The sequence below is a fragment of the Epinephelus lanceolatus genome, chromosome 15 (assembly GCF_041903045.1).
Source record: "Epinephelus lanceolatus isolate andai-2023 chromosome 15, ASM4190304v1, whole genome shotgun sequence".
Classification (NCBI taxonomy): domain Eukaryota; kingdom Metazoa; phylum Chordata; class Actinopteri; order Perciformes; family Serranidae; genus Epinephelus; species Epinephelus lanceolatus.
The window spans coordinates 17694384-17707712 of NC_135748.1; the positions used below are offsets into that span (position 1 = coordinate 17694384).

A 13329-nucleotide genomic window follows, 5' to 3' on the forward strand; every position below is an offset into this window, starting at 1 on the left:
TCAGTATTTCTGCCTCGTTCACCTAGGGGTCTAATAAGTGATCACACAAAAAATGGGGAATCTCTCCCCCATAATGGTGAGCAACTTTTGATTTTGTGTCAAAACATATTTAAAATTTGAACAGTGCCGTCATTCCTGTGGCGTGCCGCTCTCTCCGTGGGGCTTGTCACAGGAGGCGTCACGGCATGCAGCTCCAATACACGAGGCTCCTTTCATTTTTCTGTCTGACATGTTAAGTGTGATGGTACAAAGAGGTTCCATTTTAATTGTTTGGACAGATCACTCAAGGGAGAGGGGCTTTGATTTGGGGTGTTGACAGAATAGGCACAGGCTTGCTGAGTTGCTTTGGTGTCTGTCTTGCCAATTCTGGCACTGCACTGTATTGATCGTGATAGGCTGTTTACCTCAGGCCGCACTTAAGCTAAAGGCCAAGCTTTGTCCAATCTTTCACAGTAGCTGTTATTGGGGGAATTGGGTTACTAGGAAGTGCTATGATGCTGCAACCCAATCACCACAATACTGTTGGCACTGTACATTTCTGCAAACCACAAATACATTACATTTGGTGGCACAATCCCCCATTGGAAACGCAGTGATGTCTCTAAAAAACACCTGCTTTGGGTGGAAAAAAAAAAAAACACTGGAAATGCAGCAATGGCTTGCTAAAAAACACAGCAGTTGTTGTTGAGCAGTGATCTTGACAGCTCGGCAGCCGTCTCTTCCATGTGTCATGACAAAGTCAGCTCATTCACATGTAATCAGAACTACGCCACTTTAGAAACATCAACATGATGTGTATGAAATTTAAAAATGTAACATATCAGTGGTTTGCAGGAACATGCCACACCGACATTTTCGTCTGGCGACTGGGCCGGATGCGGAGATGACTTGTTACTGCTCCATCCTTTTGGAATTGTGTGCAAAAAATCCATGCAGTCAGATCTTGACTCTCAGTCAATTTTTATTGGATAATCTTTCAGGTAGATATGAGGAAAGCTATGCAGCAAGCTTAGTGACAAACAAGCCATTGATCTATAAGCATGAGTCAACTGTATGTGTAATATCTGTATTAAATAAGACGAATGGGCACTTGAGCTGTGCCGTGCGGGCACTTTATGAAATAGGAGTATACTTCGATGAAGCCCAGTGAGTGGTGAGAAATCACCTGTTGATGGCCCATAATGTAATAGAACATTCCTTTTGAATGGGCGGGAACCATAATGTCACACAGTCCATTAATATTCTCCTGCTGTGCCCACATCTTGGCTCTCTGCTCTGGGGGAATGATGAGGGTGACGGACGACGGGGCGATGACACAAGAAAACAACTTCCCCACCTCCCTTCATCTCCTCCCCACCCCTCCCTTTTCTTCGCCTCCCCTCAACCCTTCAACACAACAGCCACAAATTACCCACTTTGCTTGCAATATTATCAGGGCTGATCGTTGGTGTCCATAATTAGAGTCTTAGTGTCGTCTAGCCTCCATTAGGCTAACAATAGAGCCTTGGAACAGGGCCACTTTGGGCAAATAACATGTTGAGAACACTTGACTTTTGTGAAGAGATAGTGAAAAGCATCTGAGGCCATTACTGATCCAAACAGCCTTGAATGGTTCCGTAGCGAGTGGCTCTGGGAAAGCCATGGATAGGCAGATGGTGGAATCATCTCCATTGCAGAAAACACGCATATACACGGGCAGAGATGCATAGGATGCAATCACAGGCAGAAACACAGACATGCACGTCTCTGTGCTCAAACGGTGACAGTGTTTTCCCTTTCTGTTCCCGTATTCCTTTGACAGAGACACAAATACAAATATCATCACACTGCACGCTGCAGCCTAGTGGAGCTTGTATTTCAATCACACAGCGTTAGATAGCTTGCTGCTGAGTTTCCTCCCAGGCTACGGAGAGAGAGAGAGAGCGCGCGCTCTGTATTCTGAGCCCAGTCCCCGTTTGATCTCCGTCATCGCCCCTCTAAGACATCATTGTGTAACACTGTAAAAGCGGACGGCTTCATGGAGCGAAGGAAATATCAAGGAAGTTATTCATAAATATTAGATAAGATCAAAACAGCCAGTTGCTCTCAGACTCTGAGCTCCTGGGTCAAGCCATCCACATCCCTTTGATTTTTCTTCTTCCACTCAGGCTGAGCAGGGAGGATTGAGCATGCATTGAAATTGAAGCCACCCCCCCACCCACCCCCTTTAAAGAGGGGGGAAACAGGAAAATATGAAAAACCGCAGAGTCCAATCCTGTTACTAATAAGCCACTAATAAAGCACAAATCTACTGTTTTGTTTCATTTCTGATCAACACTTTTCATTATTCATAATTCTCTTGTTTTGATTACCGTCCCTAACGCACAGCGCGCTGAACCTGTGGAGATTAATAGGCAGCATTCTCCAAACTCTTCCTCCTCTCCTCCGGAGCTGACACAAATTGGTGAAATATCACTTTGATCATGCCTCCTGAACAACAAACAAAACACAAACCTAATTAGCCTAATTCAAAATCGTTCCAAATGCTTCTGTTTTTTTATGAAAGCCTTCCTTCTCTGTGCCGTTGTCAAAGATAAAACTAAGTTGGACGGTGTGTCAGTGTATTACCTCTGCGTATTGTGTGTATGTGTGTGTGCATGTTGGTTTAACCGAGCAAATGAGTTCCTAAATCTGACCTTTGACCTTTCAATTGACAGAAGGCAGAGGGCGCCAGTTGCTCTGATGCATCAGTTCTCTTTCCTTAATACCACTTATGCCAGAATGCAGAACAAAGAAAAACTGCTTTAAACAGACTTGCCGGCTGCAGCGGGTTTTTCGATGTGGGAGAGCTCGCTCTGCTGACTCCTTTGTTGATGTTAGTCATCCCATCTGGGTAGAAATGTCAAGTGACAGGGGAATCAAAGCTTTCTTATTTATTGCACCACTTTAAAAAAAAATCCCAGTGAAGAAAGGGTGTAGGATCTGCTCATGTACTTACTGTAAACTGGGTAGATAATCATGTTGTGGTTTTTACATTTTGCACATTGCATCGAGTTTTTATAGTCTTAAAGATCACATCAACAGGCTTCTATATCAACTCATGAATATGCTAAGTACACAATGAAAAAAGCAAAGTGCTCATCTTTTGCTACTGGTGCCACTAAATTGCTGTAGCAGTTGATGCATCGCGTCAGCTTCTAATGCCAATGGGGACTTTTCCAAGGGCAGCAATGCACCAAAGCTATACAGCATTTGAAGTAGTCACTTACTACAAGCAGCATGAAGTCTACCTTGCAATGCTAGCGGATTAGCTCACGTTGCCACGCTAACATATGCAATGACTGCCGGCGAGCTCTTCCCCATTAGGTTTGCACATCAAAGGCGGCGGGAGAAGTTCTTCACAGGCAGTTAAAAGTGGGCTCAGTGTGGATCTTGTAAATACCGTCTTTGAGTCTGTGCCTCTCGGGGGACACTTCACACACTCCTCCAGTCAGGAGAAGGGAGGGAGGGAGGGAGGGAGGGAGGGAGAGGAGCAGTGACAGGCATCAGAGGGGGAAGAAGGGATGGAGGTATGGGGGGGAGGTAGAAGGTGGGGGGGGGGGGGGGGGGGGGGGGTTCCTGAGAGCCCAGTCCCCTGTCACCTCCAGGATAGGATCTGTGGATGAAGAAAATCACTCTCCTCTGCTCTCCTCTCCCTGTCTGTATCTCGCTCTCATCCTCTTCCTCCTCTTCACACTTCACATGATAGCTGACAGTGAAAGTAGAGCATAGCTGTTTCCCGTTTTCTTTTGAGTCATGTTTTTCATAACACATAAATAGAGCATGCGGCGTCCTGGGAATTCTGTGATTCTGTGTTTCAGTATACAGGCGGACACAATAGCATCCACTCCTCTCAAGTGTTGTTGAAAACATTTTATCCATCATAGCCGTTTGTAGGGCTCTGGTGAGGCCCTCGACTCCGCAAGGAGCAGAAAGGAATAAGAGATGTGTTTTGTTAGCAGCCACACAAACACACACACACGCACACACACATCCAGACACGCACATACCGTATGCTCCCAAGCCCATCGTTGCCTGGTTTTGCAGACTGATCAATGCAAATGCTGTTATTTACCCAAGCCTGAAATGAAAAGACTATGGATCAATTTGATGCACTTCCATAGGGTGTGCTCACAATGGCTGGCTGGCTTTTTGTCTCAGCTACACCCCCTCTCTCCTCCTTCTTAGCCATCCACCCTTCATCTTAAACAACCCCCCCACCACCACCCCCCCAACATCACTAATGCAAAATATACTACCATGCTCTCTCTCACGTACACAAACCGTCATCGATGCATTCTCTTTCTCTCTGCACGCTCTTTCTCTCTCTTTTTTTTTCAAACACACCCACAGTGTGACACCGGGGCTGCATCCGTCTGAGCTGTGTGAGAGTGTATCTGTGTGTTTGTGTGTGTTTTTGGGCTGACCCACTTTCTGTGCTTGGCCAGGCTTGTGCTGCTACTGCTGCTGCTGCTGCTGCTGTCTGCTGTGTTGTGTTGTTCTGTGCTGTGCTGCTAGGGGGAGATCCCTGCAGACTCCCCCGGAACAGACTCCAGCTCTCCTCCTGACAGACACTCACCGTGGCATGTTATCCCCCCGTGGATTGGAGACCTCTGCCTCTCTCTTTCTGTGTGTGTGTGTGTGTGTGTGTGTATGTGTGTGTGTTTGAGTTTCAGATACACCTTGATGCAGATGCACGAACGACTACTCACAAACATGCACGCACACGGGTGCACATGCAGTAACAGCATCCTCACCATCGCACACACTCAGACTCTCAAACGCATATGCAAAGCACATACCATCCCAGATCTGTATATTTTTAATTCCATCCACCCTCCTCCGGCTCCTCCTCCTCTCTTCCCCGTGTTTGTCTGGAGTTATTGTTTCAATCTTGCTGCATCAGGGGGCCCCTGAAGGTTATAAATTAAACATAAATGCAAATGCGCTGAGCCATTGCCCTCCTCCACCTCCCTCCTCCCGCACACACACCCATCCTCGCCATTCAAACAGATCAGTGTGTCTGCGAATTAATAGGAGAACAGTGGGCTTTTTTTAATGAGCGAGAGAGGAAAATTAGAGTTGCAAAGCCACAGCGCGCACACCCAGAGCTGCAGCCGAGGCAACGGCTTGAAAAGCCCGGCGCCATCATAGAATATGCTAATGCTCCAGGTCCCCTCTCTGTCAGCCTTAGTATTGCTCTAGATGAGATCAGAGCCGAGGCTTTGATCTGGGACACTGATGAGAGCCAGAATCGTCATGTGCACAAAGTACAGAGAACAGGAAGGGTGTGGATGAGGCTTGTTCTAATCAGAAAAGGTGCACATAACCAGTGATGAATCCCTAACATGAAGAAATTCTCCATCGTTTAAAGAGATATAGTTTTGTCGACACACACACGGACCAACAGCAGTTACTTTCTGTCACCTACACATTCTCCTTTCTCACACTCTCGCATGCACAGAGGGTGTAAACGTGATGTCTTCTCGGGGTGTCCTATAGATAAATAGCCATCTGGTCTTGTTGATGCTATAGGCTGGGCCTGAGTATACTGAATGGTGAACACCATGGAGACTTTGTAGTTGGGCCCTAACAACGTTATTGCTTTTATTCTCTGCCATATGGGCTCATAAAGGCAAACGGCTGCGAGAGGTTTCCAGGGATGTCACTCGCTTTTTCTCTTCAATGAGTGGGTTCCATTTGGGAAAGTGTGATTAAGCCTCTTGCTGTCATGTAATAATATTTTTTCCTTCATGTTACACAAGTAGTTAAATAAATGTTTTTTTGCATAAGGCTGTCCCACCCTCTCACTCAGTTCTGCCCTACTGAAACATGAGATGTGTTTCTGCTTGTATTTTTATACATATATAAGCTCCAACTTGTACTGACGCTGTATCTCCAGCAGGGGTCTTCCCATTGTCATGGACATGGCTTCATAGTGAATTATCTCACACTATACACAGTCTAAGGCAGAGTGAATTGTGCCTCCTTGTTTCACCAATATGTGACCTGAAGCAACAATTAGGCGTTAGAAAAATATGCTCATCACTTCCCCTATAGTCATCGCCATTACTATGGTCATCATTACCTCCACCACTGGCATCTTCGTTGTCATCATCGCATTTGTTCCCACCACCACCAGTCATCATCATTATCACGGCCATCCTCAGCACAACTCTCATCCCCAAATCCTTCTCTTCCCACCGCCCCCCCTCTCCTTCCCCTCCTCCCCTCCATCCCTCTTTCATCCACAGCTCCCTCTGTTGATCAAATGCATCTGATCTCATCAAAGCAGACCCTCTGCTCATTCAAGTCCCAACAGACACCCCAGCTTCTTTACTAAGCACTATTTTACATTCATGTTTGAATACCACTGATGGGATAGCATATCTTGTAGACTTTGGTTTTGTGTGGTCCTACACTGCAGCCTGGGGTTGATTTTTTTTTTTCATTTTTTATTTCATTATCATTTCAGACAGACTTCTCTTTGACAAAGTAAAACCAACCAAGGAAATTAAAGAATGTAGCCTTTTATTCAAATAAGACCCTAATGAAGAATGGCTTTAATATTCATAGTATTCATATTACATTCCTATGGAAACTTAGTGAGTTTATAGTGACCTAATCGTACTGAATGGCATTTTTTTATCTGCTATTACACCCGTGGAATATTATATAGTTTATAGTTTATGATATTTCCATGGTTTCCCTGCTATGACACGATTGCAATGGTTCTTTTGTTGAAGGGGAGCATTACTCCTTTTCAGGCTGAAAAGAAGTGATTGAGGCGCATAGTGGATGAACTCTGGTACAGATATTACAACATTATAGCTGCTATAAAGTGTGATTACATTCTTATTCCGATGGCAACATTATTGCGCACAGCTTGTGGTTGCGTGTCCGACTCCTGTCAGAGCTGCAGAGAACTGGCTTGAGCCGAGGGACAGAGAGGCTGGGAAGAGGGAAAATCAGATCTGGATAACTGCGTGTAGAAACTCACTCGGGCAAAGTTAACAGCTGCTGGTGTGGTTATGTGAAGGATCCGTGTGGACGGGAGGAGCAGTGTCTGTGCGTAAATTGGAGATGCCCGATGTGTCAGGTTATTGTTTGTTAGAGAGTATTGTGCACTTTAAACTCAAGAGAAGGAGTCATTCCTTGACCGCCTGAGAGGTGGAATTACCAAAAGAAATCTGGATGTTATAATGACAGTAAGAAAACGTGTGCTGTGTAAAACTACAGCCACCATCAGTGAATGTTTTTTAATTGTTTAATCAGCCGTCAAAGCCTCGTTAAAGACAGAAACATCAAAATGCAGCGTGCGTAATGGCTCGCTACTCCAGTCCGGATTTTCCATGCGAGGCGCGCCGGAGCCCTGGAGGTGGATAAGCTGGTAGAGCCCGCTCTCTCTCATGCCATGCTGGGCCACAAGGGCTCCGGGAGACGCTGCTACATATTACCGAGAACCGGGATGGAGGAGAGGCGGAGGGGGGAAGAGAAAAAGTTTCGTTTAAACCTGCCAGAGAAACTTTCAACATGAAGCCTCACTGACGCACCGTTTCACCACCACCACAGCAACACCAGCGCTAGAACAAAGCTTGCTTTTTCACTGAATATATTTTTCTCCTCCCAGCTTGTGTTTTTCTTCCCTCTTGTATTATTCTCTGTGTGCAAGGCTGGTCGGGGCTTGCTGTCACTGCGCGCTGAGATGTTGGAGTGACCATGGCTGCGCAAGTTGCCTCGGCTCCGACCAGAACTAATAACAAAAATAAGAAATTATCCAGCGGTTTGGGTCCGGAGCTCAATTCGGGGAAATCCGGAGGAGGAGGAGGGACCGTACAACGGACTGGACCGATGCTGGGTGCCGGAGATGGGACTCTGAATAATGTAGACCATCACCGCCGAAACGAGCTCAACATGGTTCATTCAACTTCCACGACTCACAACGCTTCGGACGGCCACGACAAGGATGGGAATAACCTCACGTCCGCCACGGCTTCGACTAATTCAACCACTTCCTCGATGGAAACGGGTTTGATCGCGAATCACAAGCTGAAATGTGTGGGGAGCGGAGATCCCCCTCAGTCTCAACCGCCGCAGCAGCAGCCGCCGCCGCAATTCGGCCAATTTGCGCCACATCAGCAGCGACAGATCCAAAGTAACAACACCGCCAATAACAACGGCCAGGGGCCCCGTGGGGACCGAGGTATGGATCACCAACACCACGGCGGCAAAGAAAACCTGTTGGGGGGCCAGGGGGAGCCACAGCAGCACATGCCAGGAAAAGGTGAGGGGGAGCTCACCTGTAAACCCGCGGAGAGGATGATGGGTACCAGGTATGAACACTCTAACTTGGGGCCAACTAGTAACAACTCTGAGTTTAATAACAACTATTACACTCCAAGGCCCTGTTACGAGCAACATGGCGGACAGCAGCAGCAAAGCAGTGGGATGGGGATAACGCACTCCACGGCACATAACAGCATGGAGAACTCCCACGAAGCAGGGTACCACAACAGCCAGTACAATCAGTACCCGGCGTACCGGGCGGGCTACGGTGGCGGGGCCTACGGGATGATGGGCCCCTCTGGATGCCGGCAACCTGGGAACATGATGATGGGCAGCAACTCTTCAGCAAGCCAGGGCAAGTCACCCCTGGGTGCTGCTTCGGGTGGCTTTCAGAGGTTCCCAGGACAAACTCAGCAGCAGCAGCAGCAGCATCCTTCAGGGGCCACCCCGACCCTCAACCAACTGCTGACGTCCCCGAGCCCCATGATGCGGGGCTATGGCGGTGCATATCAAGACTACGGCGGCTCCACGGCGCAGCAGCAAGCCGGCATGGGCCTGGGGAAAGACGTGGGGCCCCATTATGGTGCCACCTCGGCCCACGGCTGGGGAGCACAGCAAAGAAACCACCCTCATTCAATGAGTCCGGGCAACGGAGGGCAAGGCCTCGGCAGGACGCAGGTAAGTTTGGGAAACTTCTCAGTCAGCCGGTGTGCGGCACTGAACTTGCGTTTCTCAGCGCTGGTGTGTCACTCATAATTACCAGGTGGTGTGTGTGTATGTTGATCACAAATACAGTCAGTGTGCCTCGGACATGGACCATTATATGTGGACCAGAGTGTTGAAGTTTCTAAGTGAATTATACACCTGTTAATATTTTTTTTTTTTATCAAGGGGTGTTATGTAGAAGAAAGTCAATTAAGTGTGCACAATTCTGACTTGTGTAAACGTTTTAAATATTAGAGCTGCCTGAGCTATAACATGACAGGAAAAGGAAAGAAAACTTGTAGCAAAAATGTTTTTATTTTAAATGTGCTTTATCGATTGGGTTGTTTAATGATCCTCTACAATAATTGATAAGCTATATCAAAAGCTGTGCTTATATCAGCCCCTTTTCTAAGTTCATATTCTTGTGTACTCACTGTTTTATTTCATTTTTAGTTTTATTCAGTAGATTAAAAAGCAACATTGATGTTGGCCAGATTCACCTCTCTGCCGACGTGGTGTCAGACACGTTGCGAAACGCCCTGTTTAGAGGACGTGTTGTGTTCGAGGCGCTCGTCGAACAAAAGTAAATTATCCCTATAAAAAATGTACATGGATGATCATTATGGGCGCAGATATTTATTATCATGTTATATTTAAGTGATTTAAAAAAATAAGACGTACGCCGCGGCCGTGCAAAGACCGTCTGTCCCTCTCCGCGCGCGCTCCGTATCGAGCGGAGCGCTTCTGTGCGCCTCGTTTATTCCCATGCAGCTCACAATTTGAATAGTGGAGGTAAACTGGCTAAAAGCTCTCCGTACTCCCAGCTCACAGTTGACACCCTGTCTGCCATCTGATTGGCTCCCCGTGGCCCCGCTGGGCAGACTGCACTCAAAAAAAGAGGAGGCTTCTTGCAGGGATCCTTGGCCATGGCGCTGTAGTGATGCTGCATTCACGTCTTATGGGAATACTCCAGACTTGGAGGCCGTCCAACGCAATAATTGAAGTTTTATGAAAGTGTAGGCTGCTCCTGATAATAAAAATAATTATTCACATCATTTTTCCACGCTGAAAAGACGTACAAAAACACTTCAATGTCAGCTCGGGATGACAAAAAAGAAATAATGTGGAGTTGTAGTATTGGATTACGTGTTATTTGTGAAGGATTTTCCAGTTGTGTTTGTTCTGTTTGATATAAATGTTTCATTTCAAGCAGAATTTAGAGAAAGCCTCCAACATATCTTATAAATGTGATGTTAATGCATTATGGAATAGGGTGTGCATTGACACTTTGCAATCTAAGGAAAATTTACTTTTTCTGGAAACACTTGTATTCCCAGCCACAGTTTTACACAACAACCCCTGCAAGCTGAGTTCTGTTGGCCACTGCTGCAGCTGGGGGTTGAGTGCCTTGCTCGAGGGCACCTCAGTGGTAACAGCTGAGAGAGGGGAAGAAAGTGTCACTGATTATTCAAGTATTCTCTCCCCTGTTTCTGGGGACTGCACTCAAGGATCCCTGGGTGTCCCCGAAGCCTGTGCTCAAGCACTGATGTGTCAGTAACGTGCAGACCCGCAGCCGGGGGAGGCAGTCACTGGCAGCTCAGAACTCTGCCCTAACGCAGCACAGTGTTTCTCCAGAAGAGCCATTATTCTGCGGTTGTTTTTGATGCACTAAATTATTCGCACTGCTGGATGGCACATCTGGACGACTGGAGGGTAAGGTGGTTGAGCATAGCTTATACTGTGTGCCTCTCGCAAAACAAAAGCAGTTCATTAGCCTACATTGTTTCAATCAAAGGCAATTTGTGTTGGATGCTGGGGAAATTAAGTGAATGTTTTAGCGTGGGAGGGTTTGCTGCGGTATTGATTGTATCAAATTATGCACCAATGAGGTGGTCAAGAGAAACGTACAGTAATCGCACTCCTTACTACAGTAATTATTACTGATTGTGTGCAGATTGGATATTAATATTATATATATATATATATTTATATATATATCAGACGCCTTAATGAAACTCAGACAGCGTATCAGTCACATGAGCCATGTTCTTTACTTGTTTTTTAGTACATATGATTCCAACAAACCGGCCCCCTAAACAAATATTATATTTAACATTATATACTGCAAATGTATTTTTTTTCTTCAGTTTCCCACTTCAGGAGTAAGTGCATGTGCGACTGTGTTTTTTCTCGTCTCTACCAACATTTCAGCAGCAGTATATTCACGCTACAAAAGCCCTATGTTTAATTCATATTTGGAGCGGCAGCACTGCTCTCCTGTGCACTGACAGGCTGTGCGAGAAAGGCGAGCGGTGTAGTGCATAATACTGCCTCCAAATTGGCCCCGTGATATGACTGCGCTTCACTTCAGAGTGCGTTTGGTCGGAGCACGCCTCTGTCACCTGTTGGCACAGTTTCCCCTCTTTCAAATTCAATTTCCCTCCCCACTGCCTCTCTTCAGGAGCAAGCTGTGAGCGAAACGAGTGCACCTCATTTACACTGCTGTCGTCCCCCCCCCCCACACACACTCACTTGTCTGGCCACTCACCAAAATGAAGACAGAGCCCTACCACTGTGTCTGTGTGTGTGTGTGTGTGTGTGTGTTTGTTGTGTATGTGCGCACACATCAGAGATATGTGAGATATGTTATTTAGAGGTGTGTGCATGAACCTGCTCTCTTATCAAAATGACATTGTCCTAGTTTTTCCGATTACCGTGGCCTACTTGATTGAGGGATAACAGAACAATATTCAGCGTTCAGTTTGTGACCTTATGCGTAAATGTGTGTGTGCATGTTTGTCAACACATCAGCTGCTTTCAATCCAGGCCGCTCCTGCTCAATGTGTTTTTTTCCCCCGTGCTTATGTGCAGCGTGTACGTATAGCAGTAATACAACAGCATATGTGCAATCCTAATGACTTACGTCGACATCATAAACGTAACAGCATATTGTGTCTCAACCTGTATGCGTAACAAGAATCTGTCTGCTATTCACTAATCAGAACACACACACAACACACACACAGAACAATAAAAGTAATTAGTAGATAATAATGAGGACCTAGGAAGTTGGAAATAGTGTTGTTGCTTAGATAATTGCAGCAGCAACTCATTTAAAATCTGACCTAATAAAAGAAAAATGAATGGATATCTACAGTTTCCACTAATTTATCGCTATTATGCTCCGTGTTTTTGCCTTTGTTTTTTTAGAATTGAAATCAAAGCTCGGTAGTTCTCCATATCAAAGACTAGACCCAATCCCATCCTTGGTAATGTGCTTACCTTGAAATGATTCCTGCTCGCAGTGCTCTCCAGTGCATACTGTTTACATTTCTCTCTTATGAATTATTAGTGTGATACGAACAAAGACTTTATAATAGGAGCAATGCATCAATGTCACATTGTATTATGCGGCTATCTCAGGGAGCCTTGTGCATAGTGATGGGCCTGACTGTGGCTGCTGGAATTTAATTTATGGTACATGTTCTGCATTGGACAGACAGCCCATGGGGTCTGGGCAGGAAATGGGCACGCAAGTGTGTGTTTGGGTGCTTCTTTTTTTTTTTCTGGGTGTGTGTTTAGATTTTCTGTGTATGTCCTTGAGTGTGTGTCTCTTCTCTCTGTCTCTCTGTTTGTGTATGTGTGTATGTGTGTGTGTGCAGGCGGAAGAAGGCGAAAGCCCCTTCGTCAGCACTAAGCAGTCCAACTTCAACCTCGCCCCTCTCACAGTGTCTCACTCTCTCCCACCATCTCTCGCTCTCCGGTCCCTCCCGTCAGTCGTTTGTTTATGTTGGTTTGTTTACATCTCTGTCTTGGCTAGCCAGCGCAGTGCTGATTAGCAACACTAGAGTGAAATTTTAATTTGCTCTGTTGCGTCCGATAAGGGCCCCGCGCAGCGTTTTTCATCTTCCTTGGATGAAACACAGAGACTGCTTAGGTAATTGGCAGGCCGGGGTTATCCCTGGTCTGCATGCGGTTTCCACAAAACGCCAATTAATTCTGATTTTTAGAAATAATATGAATTTAAAAAACAGACTGTCCAGTTGCATCACTGGACGTAAGCTTATGTATTATTTGAGGGCTTAATAAAATAATTGTAGTTTTTTTTTCCCGTCTGGTTCCACTACACACTCACAACATACCCTGGAGTTAAAGGTTGATGTGTAAACGCCCTGAAGAAAGGATTTAATTACTGCGAGCGGCCGTTGATATGGTGTCAGCTGTTTCTCAGCTCTGTCTCATCCGAACTGCCTGTGTCAGGAGGGAGCAGAAAAATCTAAACCAGAGCAATTTAGGGGAAGAAAGTTAATTGTGCATATG

General features: G+C 46.0%; 1 protein-coding gene across 8 annotated transcripts in view; it reads left to right on the forward strand.

Annotated features, from left to right (window-relative positions):
• Nucleotides 1-13329, forward strand: part of LOC117266673 (AT-rich interactive domain-containing protein 1B-like) — a 232511-nt gene that overhangs the window by 32064 nt on the left and 187118 nt on the right. For 7 of the 8 annotated variants that reach the window (XM_033641962.2, XM_033641965.2, XM_033641963.2 and 4 more), the window contains exon 1: nt 7594-8982. The exons of the other annotated variant lie outside the window; for it this stretch is intronic. In XM_033641962.2, the coding sequence (XP_033497853.2) occupies nt 7738-8982 (1245 nt within the window). In that variant the 5' untranslated portion in view covers nt 7594-7737. Of the gene's footprint in view, nt 1-7593; nt 8983-13329 lie in introns of those variants that run through there. 8 annotated transcript variants of the gene reach the window in all.